The sequence below is a fragment of the Sceloporus occidentalis genome, unplaced genomic scaffold (assembly GCF_023333645.1).
Source record: "Sceloporus occidentalis isolate IW3139 unplaced genomic scaffold, rSceOcc1.0.p SCAF_3, whole genome shotgun sequence".
Lineage (NCBI taxonomy): Eukaryota > Metazoa > Chordata > Lepidosauria > Squamata > Phrynosomatidae > Sceloporus > Sceloporus occidentalis.
Genome location: NW_028316983.1, coordinates 237,892,703 through 237,911,383, shown reverse-complemented (window position 1 = coordinate 237,911,383; position 18,681 = coordinate 237,892,703). Strand labels below are relative to the sequence as shown.

Here is an 18,681-nt window from a genome sequence, read left to right as displayed (position 1 = left end):
ACTGTCGAACAGCCCTTACTGTCAGGAAGTTCTTCCTAATGTTGAGGTGGAATCTCTTTTGCTGGAGCTTGCATCCATTGTTCCAGATCCTGTTCTCTGGAGCAGCATAAAACAAGCTTGCTCCCTCCTCAATATGACATCCTTTCATATATTTAAACAGGGCTATCATATCACCTCTTAACCTTCTCTTCTCCAGGCAAAACATCCCCAGCTCCCTAAGTCGTTCCTCATAGGGCAAGGTTTCCAGACCTTTCATCATTTTAGTCGCTCTCCTCTGGACGTGCTCCAGTTTCTCAATGTCCTTTTTGAATTGTGGTGCCCAGAACTGGACACAATATTCCAGGTGGGGCCTGACCAGAGCAGAATGCCTCTAAAACTCACTTAAAAGTATTTTAAAGGCAATTAGAAATTGTTATGCATTACAATTTTTACTCAAAGTTTGTATTCAAAGGTAGCTGTGTTGGTCACGCAGAAAAATACAACAAAATCCACAACCCAGAAGCACTGATACTTTTATAGTTTTTTATCGGTTTTTCAGGCTGTGTGGCCATGTTCTAGCAGAGTTTCCTTCTGAAGTTTCGCCAGCATCTTCAAGAACATGGCCACATAGCCCGAAAAACCCACAAAAAACTATGGATGCCAGCCATGAAAGCCTTCGACTTTACACTGCTACTTTTATTAGGCCAACTCTAAAGGATAAAATATATTATGCAAGCTTTCACAGTTTTACTTTCCTCTTCAACAAGCAAAGATGTTAAAAACCACACAGGAGAAAAAGGGTGTTGATATTAGGGTCACAGGCCTACTTTCTGCCTGAAATGGTGTCAGTTAAATGACATAGCTTGACCTTTAGTCTGATCAAGCAGACCTTTTCCTATATTCTTGAAGTTTGTTCACAAACTTAATGTCTGAGGCTTTATGGAGTTAAGGGAAGTACCAGATCTTTTTCAATTTGATTTAAACAACAACAACAGCAAATATAGATGTTTCATGTTATAATATCTTTGCAAAAACCTGCTCAGGTTTTGCCCTGTCTCTCGCCATCAGGAATCTGAAAATTCAGGAAAATTTCAAGTTGAAGAAGCCCACATCATAGTAAATCTATATTTCATTCTCATACATAGATATCATGCAATGTGCAAATCTACTTAAGATGCATTGGTATGGAGAGGTAATGGTAACATTTTTCACTCTCAGCAACAGGTGTCCCTGCACCATTGGCTTCCCCATCTACAGAACAAGGACAGGATGCATTGAAGACCCATTCTCCTTCCTGTGAGTTGGGAATATTTTATATCATCTTGGATATACTGGAGTTCAGGTCACTGCACTTTAGAAAAGAACGTGTGGAGCAAAAACAGACAGCAAAAGGCAACCAAAGTGCTCAAGGGTCTGGAGTAGCTCCCATGTGCAGAATTAGTGATATATGTAGTTTTGTGAGATATATAGCCTTCTCTGTAGTGCCATAACAACTACCAATCCCAGGATTCTGTAGGATGGAGTCATGCCAGTTTAAACACTGCTGAATTGCATTAATTCTGCAGTGTGGCAACAGGAGAAGTTAAACTGTGGAACTGGTTACCACATGATGCAGTGATGGTTACCAACTTGGGATGGCTTTATCATGGGGTTAAGGCAGATTTTTAAGGTGACTGATTGACCACTTATCATGGCTTCATTCATTCATTCCATTTATGGACCTGTCCAGATGGGCCTTTTAGCACATACTGAGCACATGCTAGGGTTGCCTCAGAGCGTCCTTTACAGACGCTCCCTAGCCCTAGCACGTACTCTGTACATCAAAATGATGGTTACCTGTCTACATGGGCGCCACCATTTTGATGTGATGGCCACGCCACATCCAAATGGCGTGGCACGGTCATTACGTGCTCACGCTGATACAGGGCACTTGTGGCGCCCTTTCAGCAGTGCCAAAAGGAGCTCCGAAATGGAGCTCCTTTTGCTACACGTATCGCTGGTGCAGCTTTTACACAGCTGCACCAATGATATGGAAGAGAAAGGGGCCAAGTGGCCCCTTTCTCTCTCTCCCCACCCCAAGGACACCCCTTTCCAGGCCACGGGGAAGCGGCGTTTTGCTGCTTCTCTGAGGCCCAGAAAAGCATCGGATCAGGGCCTCCAGGGTTGCCGCTGTGGCTGCTGAGGCCCCAATCCGTTGGGGAAAGGAGCGGGTGCAGGCTGCCCCAAAGGGGCTGTCTGTATCATATTCCACTTTTCCCTCAATATGACTTAAAATATAAATTAAAATAAAATATACCTACAACAATATACAATGTGCCCTCCCCTTATGTGGGGATCCTTTCCGGATCCCTCCGTGTAAGGGGAATTCCATGTGTGCTGGAGCCCCATTAGATGTAATGGGGCTCACATCCATGGTGCACAGCAGCACAGAGTGTGTGTGCCCCATGGGCACGCCCCCCATTACTTTTTCCAGGGTGCACAAGGGGCTTTTCCGGTGTGGCTTTCAGTGAATGATGAAAGCCGCATATGCCGCGCCCGCATATAATACAGAAAGGTAAAGAGTAATTAAACAAATGTGGTTGTTGTCTGTCTTTAAGTAGTTTCTGACTTATTGGGACCCTAAGACACAGGGTTTTTTGTTGTTGTTCATTTGGCTCCCCCTGCCCCCAATGTTTGTTCAAATGGGATCTGCCTTTGCCTTCCTCTGAGGCTGAGGGAGTTTGACTTGCCCAAGGTCACCCAGTGAATTTCATGGCTAAGCGGGAAATCGAACCCTGGTCTCCAGGATCATAGTCCAACATTCAAACTGCTGTACTACTCTGGCTCTATTAAACAAAAACTTCAATTAAAACATGGAATTAAAACATGTTCAAAACAAGGTAAAAGCTACAGTACATGCCATTAAAAAAAAACCTTCTGCACCACTCAGTAATTATATATGTATAACTAAAGCCCTCTTTAAAGAAAGCAGTCTGCAGGCAATTTTTAAAAAAGCAGAGAGGAGACCAGTTGAACCTCTCTTGCAAGGAGTTCTGTATCCTAATTTGAATTTTGGAATTTATGATAAGGGAGACTCAACCTAACAATAGTAATAGTAATACTGATAGTATTTTTTTTATTTAAACCTTTATATCCAAAGATCTCTGGGTGGCTTACAACAAAATCAGTTTAAAACAATAAATAATAACCATCATTTGAAAAGACTAGAAAATATATTTTAATGATCAAGTAAGAAAAACCATACAAAATTGAGAGAATGATCAGAGAAATTGGATGGCCATTCAGGAATATAATGTTGTGTGCTTTCAAGTCATTTCTAATTTATGGTGACCCTGTCATGGGATTTTTGTTGGCAAGTTTGTTCAGGGTAGGTATGCCATTGCCTTCCTCTGAGGCTGACATAGTGTGACTTGTTCAAGGTCTCTTGGTGGGCTTCCATGGCAGAATAGGATTCAAGCCCTGGTTTCCAGAGTTCTAGTACAACACCCAAACCACTACACCATGCTGAGTTGCACCATGCAAAATATATTGTTGTTGTGTGCCTTCAAGTCATTTCCAAACTTTGACTACCCTAAGGTGAACCTATCAAGGGATTTTCTGGGGCTGAGAGTAGGTAACTCTCCCAAGGTGGATTTCCACGGTTCAGCAAATAATTGAACCCTGATCTCCAGAGTCATAATCCAATGATCAATCCACTACACCATGCTGGCTCTCTCAGAATATATACATCAAAGAAAAATAAGAACAAAAACAAAAACAAAACAAAACAAAAAAAACCCTAAGTAAACCAGGTTTAATTAATACATACTAAAATAATAAAAGCTTAGACTTCCCGGTCTTTTGGAGGTCCCCGAGAAACCTAAAAGAGGAGACAGTGCAGTTTGTTCAAAGAGCCGTTATGTTATTCCTGATAGCTTTGAGAATGTGGTGTGTTCTGATCAAAAGAAAAAGTAAACCCACAGGAAGACAAAGAAATAAGACAATGCTTTACAACATCCACTTTATTGTCATTTCACTTAACTTCGCCCTACTTGATTGAGAAAGCATATATCTGCACACCTCTTTGTGCTATAAAATAACCCTCAGTTTTCTGATTATTAAAAACACTGACATATTTCTACTTTGTATCCTGCAGTGGAAACTTACACACTCTTGACACAGCCAGCCACTTCTAAAATCACCAAACCCCTTCACCAAATGCAGACAGGTGAGAACATTTTGCATCGATGGCTGGGTAAGAGAGAGATGGGGATGGGCACAATATTTCAGGGTATAACCTGAATGGGAGGAGAGAATGAGTAGTTTTGGTCATGGTGAGAATGGGTAATTTTGGAATAGCCATGCTTTAAGTTCCAACTTTTCCACTTTGAGGGGAGTATCAAAGACTAACCTGAAAACAGAGCTGCAGTTCTGTTTTGGAATATGTATTTTGAGTGTAGAAACCTACAATGTTAGGCCACAATACTTCTTCTTATGTGTGCAGGAAACTGCATTTTTCTTCTTCACTATCCCCTTCTGGAGTCCTCAAGTGTCTCTAATGAGCAGGCATGTGGCAACCACATTTCCCTGATATCATCCAATGCCATTGCTAGCTATACCTGAATTACACAGACACATGGAAGCAGCCAGTTCTGAACAAGATCCTACATTGGGGTTGTATATCGTACATCTGCACATGTTAAGTGTTGTTTGTGCTAGACAACCTCTGTGTTAAATGGCAGTGTTGCACAACTTAATGCATAACCAAATGTTTCTCATGTTCATGTGTAATCCCTATAAGTTTTTGTTTTGGCCCAGTAGAAGCCTAAGAAATAGCAACAACAACAACAACAAGTTTAGTTATTTCTTACTCGCCTCTCCCCATGGATTGAGGCAAGGAACAACATCAAATACGGTAAATACACTAATTAAAGCATGCAACTGTTTAAAAGGACAAATAAAACATACACATTCTAAAACAATCCATCTTTAATATTCATAATTTAAAATTCATTGGGATAAGCATGCTTTAAGACAATGGTCTTGAATACTACAGTATTTTAAATTTGAGTAGCATATTCAGCTGTCAAATCTCTTCCAACAAGTTATTCTACAGTCTAGGAGTGGCTAAAGAAAAAGTCCTCTGGCTGACAGTTGCTAACCTAGGTCCCATTTCCACTGGGCATATAAAGCAATGTATATCACTGCGAGTCTGGATCGGATCAAGTTTCTGAGTTGTATTCGAATCAGGTCCATCGTTCCCATTACAAAAGGGAGCAAACGGACTCAGTTTTTCTTGATCCATGTTCTCGTTCCTCTTGATATTTCTCCATTGTATTTTGACATGGGTTTTTTTTGTTCCCCGTTCCCATTGCCTTTCTGGAATTAGTTTTTTTAAAGCTGTCAATCAAGTGCTTAGCCAATTAGACGTCACAGTGACGTCTAATCCCCCCTTCTTCTTCTTATCCCCCCTTCTTCTTCAAACCACCCTAATATGCAACAGCCAGCCACCCCTTTTCTGTCTCAAAAAAGGAAATAAGGCTGGATGCAGGAGCCACGTTCAGGGTTTTGGGTTTTCCCCCTCTCTTTCTTTTTCCTTTCTGTTCACAAAAAGTTTTTGCTGGCCTTTCTTTCTCCATATCACTTCTCCTCTTTCCTTTCTTTTCCCCTCCCTCTCCAAAAAACCCAGTTTATCTTTCTTCTGGTTTTTTTTTAAATTTACACACCACCAGGGAAAGGCTATGTGAAAGAGGGATGCCAGGAAAGAGAACAAAGCTGGTGACACCCCTGGGACAGCCCTTTGAACATTGCTCCTCCCCTGATTCAGACACCCATGTTGTTCCCATTAGTTTGTCATGGATCCGACATGGCAGCTGCAAAACAAATCTCTGCAAAAGTGGTGTCAGGATAACCCAGATTATCCACCACTAAATCATGTTTTACCTAGAAAAATTGATCAAAGTTGGATCGAACACAGATTTAAATGGGAACGATTTTCCTTAAACAAGGATCAAAGATGAGTTCAAATCCTATAATCCAATTCTTGATTCAATTTATAGCCCAGTGGGAATGGGGCCCTAATACAGGCTGACTAGAGTAAATGTCCACCAGAGGACTAAGAAAAGGACTGTACTTATCACTTTAGAGTATAGTAGAGAGTGAGAGTGAGAGATAGAAACTGAAGGAGGAGAAAAGAATTGTGTTTGCCAGGGATAGGAACTTGGCTTTTATCACCATGAACGAGGGCTTTGAGGCCTCCAACAGCAAGATTTCATCAAGCAAGCCCTGTTTAGTAGGGTGAGTGAAACTGTGGGAAACTGCACATGTGCTTAAATCAGTATAGGATATGAAGCATTGTTCAGAGATGAAAAGAAAGTTCAAAAATATTAAAAAATGGTTGAAAAAATTGATTTCCAAATGCTATGAAACTTTGATGAGAAGACTCCTGGACTGACAAGAATCTTTGTAGTTTTATTCTACACAAAATTCACATGTGGTTGAGTTATACAGGAAACAGCATATTCTGAAAAATAATATCTCTCAAACAAAGAAAAAGCAGAGTGACACAGTCCAAGACAAAACAAGGATAGGGAGAAAATGCAGATGAAATTTAGAAGACCTCTGTGAAATCAAGAGAAAGATTTTAATTTTTTTTTTACATCACTAAATGAGAATACTTAGTTGCACAGAATCTGAAAGGAATCAAGCATAAAGAAGAGCATCAGCCCATTCTCCACACACACACACAAATTCTTCCTTACATTAGCCAAGAACCTGTTTAATGCTGATCGAGCATAAAGCTTTGCCGAATTACTTACACTGAAAATCTAGGAAGGCGCCTCCTCATGGCTAATAGCAGACGTTTGGTTCAGGAGTACAGCTGCACCCTGGCACCATCTGGCTGGCATTGTATGGCATGGGGTGGAAAACCGCATTGTGCAAGGAGGTAGTGGATACCACCTTGTGCAACATATGAAAAAGCACTTATGCTGATATAATACTTGGCTGTGTCACCAAGAGGATTCGACATCAGCAGTAGTCCTGAGGGGAATTTTTCTCTAAAGCACACTTAGCAGAAGACATTATCTTTTGATCTTGTGAACTTTTATGTTCTATTCTTTCCTTTCAGTGGCAGGAAATGTCCCTTTACTTGCACTTCCTATATCTACGCAAAGGCCTGGAGTGTTACTGAAGGTGCATTCTAGTAAGTACCCTGGTTCTTTACAACAGTTACTATAAAAAGTTGTCTGTGGCCTGTAATGCAATTTATTCACTGTGGATCTATGTTTGTGTGTGTGGAAATATCACTTTTTAAAAAGGTTCCTATAGATCCATTTACTGTGGATATTTCAAAGCTTCAGAAACGGTCATCATGGCAGCAAGGTTCCAAGGACTGTAAACCCCAAAATAACCTTTCCAGGCTCTAGGATTTCATTGATGCATCCCAACACCCATGTACTCTGTGTTCATTTGTATGCTCCTTTTAGTAGTTTGGGACTACTAAAAATGCATGAAGCTTCTAGTCCTGAAGCTAATTCATCTGAATCAATAAATTTGCCTTAGGCTGCAAAACTCTGTTTATTTCAAGTAAACTTGTGCTTCAGGGTTTTTCAGCTGCATAATAGAAATAAAAGGACCCAGGCACAGGACAGAAGTTTACTTTCCATTCCCTGTAGATTTGGCATACAGGAACTGAGCACAGCCTCTCATCTAACATAAAAAGGAGTCTTGACTCATCATCTGAGCACCCGGCCTTGAAGAGTGCTGGTTAAAAGCATGTTTGAAAGCCATAGTGATCCATGGCAAATCACATCAAGAGGTGTGCTTCATTTTATAGTTCTGAAATGAGGTTGCCAGGAAATGAGGAAAGGCAAAATAAATAAACAAACAAAGAGCAAGCACACACTCTGGGTAAATGTAGTAAGTTACAATCATAGTCCTTGATTGAATGTTCATAGGTGCCTTTGAGAGATAGAAAGAATGGTAGCAAATTTTCATCTTATTGAGAAAGGATATCTCATCATGTTGAGACAACCATTTGGATAAGAATGAAAAGTCAAGTGTCACAAGATGGAGGCATAGATGGATACTTTGCCCAGAATCCTGTATGGCAGTAATGATTGTCATAGTTGTGGGGTTATGCAGCGAGTGTGGGCCTGATTCCATGATCCCCTTTTACCAGGCAGCAGCCTTTGTGATTGTTAGGGATCTATTCCCTTATCACTCAAGAAGTAGTTAACCACCATTGCCATCCCTTCCTGTGAGCAAGGACCCCTTTCACAGTTACCCTTGTATCAGAGATTGTTCAGATGAGAGGAGGTGGGACTGTCAGGTAGATGCTTCTCAACCAACAGGGGAATAGATTTCATTGATCACAATGTCTGTTTCCTAATAATTGAGGAATTAGGAGACTTTTATGGTCTATACACATCCCCTAAACTAAGATCTATGTTGGGATTTTGAACTTGTAGCAGTCACGAGTGCATAACTCTAGGTTACACATTCATAACTTCCATATAGGATTCCAGATATACATAGATAGATGTGGTGCATTTTAGGACATTTTCCTAATATTTCAATAACAATATTCCACCCACAAAGCATTGTAAATTATGGTTTACACAAAAACACTTCCTGAAATTTTCATAGACAGGTTCTGAAATCCAAATAAATACATTCTTTATAAAATTGAAAAACAAATTCTTGCAATCTGCAAAGGTTTTAAAGTTTTGATGTTGCTTTTGTTATGCATGTGAGAATGAAAGACATGAAGACATACATCCTTAGGATCTTTGGGAAAGGCCCATAGACAGGGGTGAAGCATTGTGCTTATGTACAATGTCAGGTGCACGTGAAACACATAGACATACATATATTTTTATGATCTGAAGCTATAATGGATCCTTTGATGGTGACTGGAGAATACCATAAAGTATTCCATACTTTATACCATAATCTGTCTTTTGCTTCCACAGTGTCTAACAAGGAAGGCAGGTCTGTGTTTATCTTTAGAATGGAATTGCTCCCTCTTTCCCTTCCCACCTGCAGCTGAGTGAAGTAATTCAAACTGCCACATAATTAAAACGAATGGTTAAGGCACTGTTACTTTTATTACTTAAGCAAAAACAAACAAATAAACAAAAAATCAAAACCATCCTGAACATCAAATTTCTCCTTTTGCAAATGACCATATCTGCAAATTACTCATTTTGCAAATGACCATATCTGCAAATTCTCACACCTCAGGAGAACAGGTGCCAAATTTCAGATCATAGATACTTGAGCTGAGCATTGATAAAACCAAAAATCCTTTGTGTTTAACAAACAACAGTGAGCTTTTTGTCATATCCCTACTCACAGGCATCTGAGTACTGCTGTCCTCCATTACTGCCACCACCAAATTAGGCAACACACCCACTAACCTAAGAGGAGCACTGTGGGTTAACTTGCAGGGGGCCTCTACAAAACTGGAGCCCACCAAGATTGACCTTTCACACACGTTGACATCTATGGGATCTTTTAAACCTGTGCATACACCATGTCAAACCATTGGATATGTGTAGGAACAATTCACTCTTGCAGGAACAGATTACCTATATTTAGGACCTTTGTTCAGAAATGAACATGTTCAGCAGCCACCTTTACCTTAGTACCTTCAAGATGTTTTGCACTAAAGCACCCATCAAATAGAAAGGCTATCTCCAATTATTATATGTATAAATGACTTCATGAAATTAATATACAAAGGTGGTTATTGCCAGCACTGAGGCTAAAACAAGTTTGGGGAAAGTGCAATCCTCCATACATTGTTGGTTTGCAATTCTAAGCATCCCTCAACAAAAATGTGTGTGTGTGTGTGGGGGGGGGAGACTGGGGCAAAAGAAAGCTGAGACTGGGTTTAAGGCAGAATTATTCATCTTGGAGGCTTCCTGCTCTGAAAATTGTCCCCTTTTATGTCCAAATATGTGTGTGGAAGGGAAGAGCAGTTCGAGGGAGTCATGGTGCTGGAGGAGGCTCATGGGAATAGGGAATTGCTCTGGTTACTAGGGGTGTATCGATGCGGCAGAAATAAAGCAGTTTGACACCACTTTAACTGCCATGGCTCTATTATACAGAATCCTGGGATTTGTAATTTGGTAAAGCATCAGAGCTCTCTGACAGACTAGTCTGAATACCCTACCAAACTATAAATAGCATAATACTGTAGGAATGAGTTGTGGCCCTAAAGAGGTGTCCAACTGCTCTATTGCTGCACTGTGACAGGTCTCTGTGACTTAGGTAGAGGCAGATTCCAGTCCTCAAGGAGTCATGAAATTCACTAGGTAACTCTGGGCCTGTCACACTCTCCTAGCTTGACTTACAAGACAGGGATGTTGTGATGAAAAAGTTGGGAGGGCCAAATCACTGGAGCCATCTTGAGCTCACTGGAAGGAAATCTTGACATAATTGTTGTGACTAAATAGATGATACATACAGCAATTGTGCATTCAGGCAAGGGCCTGAAAAGAAGTTGACAGAGCTGCCCCTTTAGGCATTCAAAATGCTACTCATAGGATGATACCTCTGGAAGCAGAAGGCTGGTCCTGAGTCTCGGGGACAAAACCATGGATTGAAGTGATGTCCCCACTCCATGTTTGGAAATGGCAGTAACAGGTAATTTATTCTCTTCTCTACTTTTTCCTCTCTTTTTTTGGCTTTCTTCCATTCAAAGGTATCTTAGCTTGCTTACTGGAACATGGTTATTTAATTCCAAACAGGTGACATGGACGGAAGAGCCTGAGAAGAATGAGCCCGTTGTGCCTGGAAGAAGGGACACAGTGTGTGTGACCATTCTCAGCTTCCCAGAACATCTTCTTCTTCCTCTTCAAGATTTTCGGGAAATGATCCATTATCTCTGGTTTCTCGGCGTGGGTGTAATAAAATGGTGGGACAGAGAAATGATTGAGCATCTAGTTACCCATATGATGAAGCTTTCGGGATTCTTCCTTTTGCCAAAGGAGATCCTTCTCAAGAGTTTCAAAAAAGGGAACACTCCACTTGGATAACCACATCTCCCAAGAAAAAAGCCTCTCCAAGATCCAAATCATTCACTGAGACTGAACAAAAATCCATCATGCAAGTTGCCTTTTGAGTTCTATTGTCAGAGACTACAATAAGATGGCTTCAGAACTCATCAAAGTGACTTTTTGGACTACAACTCCCTGAATTCTCAAGCCAGCATGGCCACTGTTGAATCTGGGGAGCTATAGTCCAAAACCTACCCCCCCCCCCCCCAATATCTGGATTGTTGATTCTTCTGTTGATTCTTAACAAAATAAATGACACTTGTCTCTTTTGTTGCTGTTTCAAACACATTTCTCTTAGGGTAGCAACCATGGTGACAAACTAGATACCCATATCAAACCCATGAAAGAACAAAGGGCAAAATACGTTCCATCTATGAAACTGCCACTGAACTGCTGTTGTGGCAAAATGCCTAAGATCTGCAGTAAGGGAAACCTGGAGAGCTAGCTGTCTGTTTACTTCAAGGGGACTAATGGTCTGACCTTAAACATTTTATTATGGTGGCATCATGGCCACAAATAATGGTGGTTCTGATGCTGGTTCGAATGCAATGCTCAGTTTAGGATACCACCACTTTCCCATGTCATCTTTGTTCCCAGGAATTCAGTTTACTTCCCTTTCATCTTTATGACAATCCTGCAAGGTAGCTCAGGTTAAAAGAAAATGACTCATCTAACATTGTGTACTGTGTTAGGAACAATCCTGGAGAGAAAAATGGATAGCTTGGGGGCCTGACGGATGAGATGCCACTTCTGTTGCTAACCAGTGGCCACTGGAAGGATGATGAACCCACTCTCACATTTAATCCAAACTTATAAAGAGCTATTCAAGTCACTGGATTTGTGTGGGGGATAGGCTTCAGCATCTTGGAGAATCCCTTTAAAGTTCAAACAGAAACCCTGAGTGGAGTCACCACCCTACTGACATGGAAGCCATCAGCCACCACTGTTGCTACCTGTTTGCATACTTTATCTCTGTATCTTTGAAGAGACAGTAGCTTTATTGCTGCTGCCATCAGCAAATGCCATTTTATATTACTTTCATGGCAGCCTCCCACAACTCAGCTGTATGTCAACAGTATTTCATTACTCTCGGAGTAATCTCCCTAACCTCGCCTATCATGTAACATAACCAAAGCCATAAAGAATGCAAAGCACCAGGGAAGGCGAGTGGGGAAGTGGAATCCAATAATCCTGTCCAAAGAGATTACAGCTAAGAGAGTTTGCAAAAATGTACAGTTGAGCCTCAGTTTTCAAATGCATCACTGAAGCAGTGCAAATAAAAGTAAGGCCTATCTACAGAGAAAAGGGAGCATTGGACATGGCAAGTAAGCTCAGCCAATGTAGCCATTCTGCTCAAGTGTTGCCACTTCCGAGTCACAGGGAGGCCCAAATATTGCACTGTCTGAGGCAAAGAAGAAACACAATTCCTCCCATTCCAGGTACAAGAAACTGACTGGATGGGCCATCAGTCTTTCTTCTACACTGTTGCCACTTTGTGGTAGAATCCAAAAAAAAAAACCCCACATTGGGTTTTATCTGCACTGCAAAAATAATGCAGTTTTGACACTTTAACTGCCAGGGTGCAATGCTATGGAATTCTGGGATTTGTAGTTTTGTGAGCGATTTAGCCTTCTCTGTCAGACAGCTCTGGGGCCACAACAAAAACAAGCTACAAATCCCAGGATTCCCAGAGATGGCAGTTAAAATGGTGTCCGGCTGCATTATTTCTGCAGTACAGATACAGCCATTGTGGTGCTGGCCTTTATTAGGCCAACCAAAAGGCACTTTCTCCTCCAACCCTTTGCTGTTGTCCTCTTTCTTACTTGAAGTGGACTGCCTCAGTGTTCTTTATGACAGGACTGGTCCTGAGTACTGATCTGTGTATTGCCTGAAAGTGATAGTCCATTAGAAAGTGATTTTCTTTGGTGGTGTTAGGGTATGCTAACAGTACCACATCAGCATGGAAATCTTCACTAAAGCTGTTCTGTCTGTGTGTTTCTCCTTCAGATGAAAATACTTCAGAAACCTCCTTATACTGGCTACATTACTGCACTGGCTATGCTGTCTGGGGGATTTTGGGAGCATCAAACAGGTGTTGAGACCCTATCTAATGTTGCCATAACATAACATTCTGCTAGCATCATTATGTGGAAGCCTAGAACGGCAATGATTACCAGCTGTATGACAGCATAAGGAAGGTTTTAGGATTCTCTTCTTCAGCCACTCTTTTGCCATTTAAGTTGAGGATTCACCAGCTATTGCGTGGCCTGGGAAAAGCTGAGGAAAAGGGAGATGCTGATTCTTCCTTGTACAACATAGTCAAAAAGGAATTGGGCTAGCATAACCTTCAGTTGTTGTTGTTGTTGTTAACCAGCCTTGAGTCGACTTCAACTCATGGCGACCCTGTGTATGAGACACTTCCAAGAACCCCTTTCTTCCACTTCTCTGCTTAGTTCCTGCAATCCCATGCGTATATCCCACCTGACTGAGTCAACCCTTTCCTTCTTTTCCCCTCTACCTTTCCAAACATTGGTGTGAAACAGACCACCCCAATAGAGTGGCTTGTTGTTGCCCCTTTGAGCATTTGTACCCTCTCTTACCTTCAACACAAATTGGACATTCCAATCTATAATTTATTATCTTACTTTGCAAGGAACCCTTTTAACACAGAGCTTGGAAAGTCATGTTTGAAATGTAATCAATTATGTAAGTAATAAAACCCCCAGTCACATTAAGGTTGCTTAATCACATTTTTTTTCCTTTTAAATGGGGCAGCTAATGACTACTACGAGATCTAGTGTGATATAGTAGTTTGACTACAACTCTGGAGCCCAGGGTTCAATTGCCCACTTAGCCATGAAACCCACTGGGTCACCTTGGGCAAGTCAAATGCTCTCAGCCTCATAGGAAACCAATGGCAAACCTTCTCTGAACAAATCTTGCTAAGAAAACACCATGATAGGTCTACCTTAGGGTCACCATAAATTGGAAATGACTTGAAGGCACACAACACACACAAAATGACTAACACACATAGCCAACTCATGTGTCTAATGTATGTCATGCATTATTCCCTCTGCTCCCACTGCTGCTCCCATCTACAGCTTGAACCTAAAGAAGAAAGATGTGTTTGGATGGAACACAGTGGAGACACTTCCCATGAACATTATGACTATTTTCCAATGTTGTGGTCAACTTCATCACAAAATACTGCAATATGTGGGAAAGAAATGGTGTACTAGTTTCTTTTCCACAAATTGCAGTATTTTGGCTTGTCAAGAAAGCACACTTCCATAACAAGCATCAACCTGTCCAAAATAATCCACAATGGAATTCTTTCACAGCATAGCACTGCAAGCTTCTCCTTAGAGGGAACATGAAAGAATGAGTTCTCAGAATCCCTTGGTGTTGTCCTACCATCATCTTTGAAGGACCTCTGGGGGTTTCTTCTTCTATATGAAAGGATGTGTTTCTTCTTTGTAAATAAATGCTTAGATCTGTCCAAAAGTGTCTTATTCCCTGCTTTTTGATATGTCAGACACACAGGCGACTTTGGGATTATGTTTTTCCCTAGGATGTCCACAGGCAATCAAAAAAGGGAGCTCTATGACAACACCATCTATCCCAGTTCAAAAGATAAGCCCTTGCGTGATGGAGCTGTGTAAATTTTATCAACAGTGCCTTTGTTCAAGGGACAGAAGCTACTCAAGAGAAGATGCAATGAGGTAAATATTAGAACCATTCTCATTTTAAAAAATAATTCAGAGGTATGTGGAAGAAGAAAAATCAGATAGGAACTGTATTTTCTCTTTCTGTGGATGAATTCTTATCATTATAGTTAAGGTTGTTTTTTTTAAAGAAACCCTGACATTTGATTGAATGAAAAAGTTTGAGTGAAGGAACTGAATACCATGAATTTAATTTAGCGTGTCGACATTGGATGTTAATGCTTTAACAAGGTGAAGAACTTCAAAAGGATCCCTCCAAATTGGGTGACTGAGTATTAAAATGATGAATTTTACTGTTTCCATTACTGTTCCATTGTCATTAAGTGTAAAATGGCACACTCACAAAGATACTGAGGGATTCATATTGGACTATAGCTCTGCTTGCCATATTACCTAAAGAATACTGCAGAGCAGGAAAAGATGCAGAAGAAGGCAAGCAAGATGAGTCAGAGGGTTAGAAGGATTACAACTGAGAGCATTTTCTGTTAGAAAAGAATTAAGTAAGGAAAAAGACATGGATCCTGTCTGCACTAGCCAAATAAAACATCCTCCCCAGGTCTCTGTTCCTCCTTTGGTGATGAGTCTGGACGACTCAGGGCCCAATCCCTGGTTTTGTTGTGAATGACCTTTATCCAGTTCAACACCAACCTCTCACATCTTCCCTCTTTCAGATCCCTCTGTTGCAACACTGGGTGACTATTTACAATGTGTTTTTCTGTCAGATATCTGCTAGATTCTCTGTCAGATATAGCTTTTGTACCTCACCAAACTACAAACTACATCCTTTTGATGCATGGCAGTTAAAGTCAAAGCATAGTGCCGTAATTGTGTAGCACAAAAGGGCTCCTGGTTATGTAAGGCATGGAATGGAATCCTGAAAAAGTGACCCTTATCCTTTTGAAATGGGTAGGATAATTAAAAATAAAGGTAAAATCTGAAATCCCACTGACTGCAATGGCATGTAAATAAATCTAATTGCCCCCTGAGAATTCTTTATGGTGAAGTGATAGTGCAGTTTCCCAGGGTGAAGTGAAAGTTGCTGTCTATGTTCTTATGGTGGTCCCATATATGTATGCAATAAAGAGACTGTATACTTATGAAATGATTACTGTAGGCTTAGTGTGCATGCATGCAAGGACAGAGAACTACTCCATTTTTCTTTTGATTCTGATGAACAATTTTAGGTTCTGCATTGAAAACTATTCCTGGTTCTTGAAAAATGCAATGTATGTCTGTGAAAAAGTCAAACGAACAGCTTATTCCAAGAGTAAGTAGAAGGGTCAGTTGGGTATTTTTCAAAATGTTGGATCCCAGACTTAGGAGATTATCACACTGCGTTCTGAGAACGTTCCTATCATCACGTGATGAGAACGTTCCTGGAACAGATATTACTGCATTAGTAAACTAGAACATGATCAGAACGTGATCAGAACTGCATTTTACCGCACAGCGATTCCTGAAACCGTTCCGAGAACATATTCCACCAAGGCCGCCTCCGTCTCCTGATTGGCTGAAAGAATGACAGGCAGGGAGGCAGTGAAGCAGGCAGGCGAGCGACTGCAGTGAGGGAAGGGGTGTGTGTGTGAGAGAGAGGGGGGAAAGGAGGAGGGAGGGAAGGGAGGGAAGAAGGAGGGATCGGGAGGAAGGCAGGGAGAAAGAGAAATGGGGAGAGATGAGCCTTGCAAGTTACATCCCAAACCTCCTTTGCAAGGTTGGGAAGAAGGAGGAGCTCCATGCAGGTCTCTTCAAGCCGAAGGAAAGCAAGTTGCCAGGGAGGGGACTGGGCCAAGGGCAGAGCCCCAGCAGCCATAGCAGCTCTTTAAACCGGTTAGAAAAGAAGAGTCCTCTGCTGTCATCCCAATTCCCCATTTTGGCTGCTTGTCAGCCTTTTGCCTCCTGTGTGTGTGCGCATGTAATGTGTGCCTTCATAAAATCATAGAATCATAGAGTTGGAAGAGACCACAAGGGCCATCCAGTCCAACCCCATTCTGCCATGCAGGAAATCACAATCAAAGCATCCCCAACAGATGGTCATCCAGCCTCTGCTTAAAGACCTCCAAGGAAGGAGACTCCACTACACTCTGAGGAAAGAGTGTGTTCCACTGTCGAACAGCCCTTACTCTCAGGAAGTTCCTCCTAATATTGAAGTGGGATCTCTTTTCCTGGAGCTTGCATCCATTGCTCTGGGTACTAGTCTCTGGAGCAGCAGAAAACAAGCTTGCTCCCTCATCAATGTGACATCCCTTCAAATATTTAAACAGGGCTATCATATCACCTCTTAATCTTCTCTTCTCCAGGCTAAACATCCCCAGCTCCCTAAGTCGTTCCTTGTAGGGCATGGTTTCCAGACCTTTCACCATTTTAGTCGCCCTCCTTTGGACACGCTCCTTTTTGAATTGTGGTGCCCAGAACTGGACACAATATTCCAGGTGGGGCCTGTGAGCTTCCCTCCCCGCTTTAATTCTTGTCTGGCTCTTTGCTATGGAATTCTGGGAGTTGTTTGCTTGCTTTTGTGTGTTGCTCCAAACAGAGGAGCTTTTGTGGGTTCCTTCCTGGAGGGAAGGAGGAGAAGGTCCTGGGCATCCCTGCCATCCTTGCCTCCTGCAGGCTGCCAGCACAGGAGCCCCACTGGATATGAGACTAGAGGCCCCCGCAGAAGCAGCCAGACCCTCTCCCTCTTGCTCTCTGCTCTGGCCCCCCTGTTTCCCTCTCTCTTTCTCTCTCTTTCCCTTCTTTCCTCTTCTCTCACTTGTCCCAACTTTCCTCCCTTCCCTCCCTCCTTCTTTCCCCCCTCACACACACACACCTTCCCTCACTGCAGTCGCTCGCCTGCCTGCCTCCCTCCCTGCCTGTCATTCTTTCAGCCAATCAGGAAACGGAGGAATGAGAGAACGGATTTGAGAACAGATAAGAATACCGCACACACCTCTGTTGGAACGTTCTCATCACGTTTCAGCTCTCTGGGAACACATTCATATCTGTACCCTCCTGGAACACATTTGGAACACATTTAAACGTTCTGAGAACCCGATTGGAACACATACGTGCGGTATACTCAAATGCGTTCCGTTCTCATCACGTGATGAGAACGTTCTCAGAACGCAGTGCGATAATCTCCTTAGTTACATTTACAGTAGTACTGTTGAAATCAGTAGGGCTAGTCACGAGTCATGACTCCCTTACGTCTTATTGATTTCAGTGAGGCTGTTCTAAACCTAGGCAGCTTAAATACCCTGAAGGTACCAGATATTGTCTGATCTTGGAAGCTAAACAAGGTCAGCCCTGGTTAGTACATGGATGGGAGAGTGCCAATGGATACCAGGTACTGTGGGCTATATTTAAGAGGAAGGAACAGGCAAAACCAGTTCTGAGTATTGTTTGCCTAAGAAAAACTCTATGTAATTCATGTAATTTGACAGGCAACTTGAAGGAACATTAGAAGCCTACATTTAGCATAATCTAATGTTTTCTTTCTCAAATAGAAAGGAGTGGAACAAATTCCTATCCAACTTCTTCTTCACCTTTACCTTTGTATCCACAAGGTGAAATAAATCTGTCCTTCAATAATTTTGAAATCTGGATCCAAAGTGCTCTACACTTCTGTTAGCAGATCAGCTTTGAACTGGGTAGCAGGTTTACTGGCCTTCATAATAAACCACTATAGTATTTCTGTACATGCAGACTCACACTTTAACATCTTTCTCCCCATTGTTTTTCAGCTCTAAAGCAAAAATGCCTTGCAAGCATTTGCAAGTCTATTTAAAAACTCAAGAGGACCTGTTGCTTTCAAGAAGACTTGCACCAGTTGTTAGGTTTCACTCCATTGTGCAATACAAGGAATTTCTGATGATACAACTTACACAGGAGATCAAAGAAGTGGGACACATCCCCCCCCCCCCCCCGGGTACAATAGTCTTCTGCCTTCCTTG

The 18,681-nt window shown here is 41.8% G+C and overlaps 1 protein-coding gene across 1 annotated transcript in view; it reads left to right on the top strand.

The window, feature by feature from the left end:
- The window catches only part of HHLA1 (HHLA1 neighbor of OC90), a 33,076-nt gene extending 14,561 nt beyond the window's left edge, over nucleotides 1-18,515 (top strand). The window contains exons 12-15 of the mRNA XM_089518395.1: nucleotides 7,088-7,162; nucleotides 14,599-14,749; nucleotides 15,937-16,019; nucleotides 18,472-18,515. Coding sequence (XP_089374521.1) covers nucleotides 7,088-7,162; nucleotides 14,599-14,749; nucleotides 15,937-16,019; nucleotides 18,472-18,515 — 353 coding nt within the window. The remainder of the gene's footprint in view (nucleotides 1-7,087; nucleotides 7,163-14,598; nucleotides 14,750-15,936; nucleotides 16,020-18,471) is intronic.
- The last annotated feature ends 166 nt before the right edge of the window (nucleotides 18,516-18,681 follow it).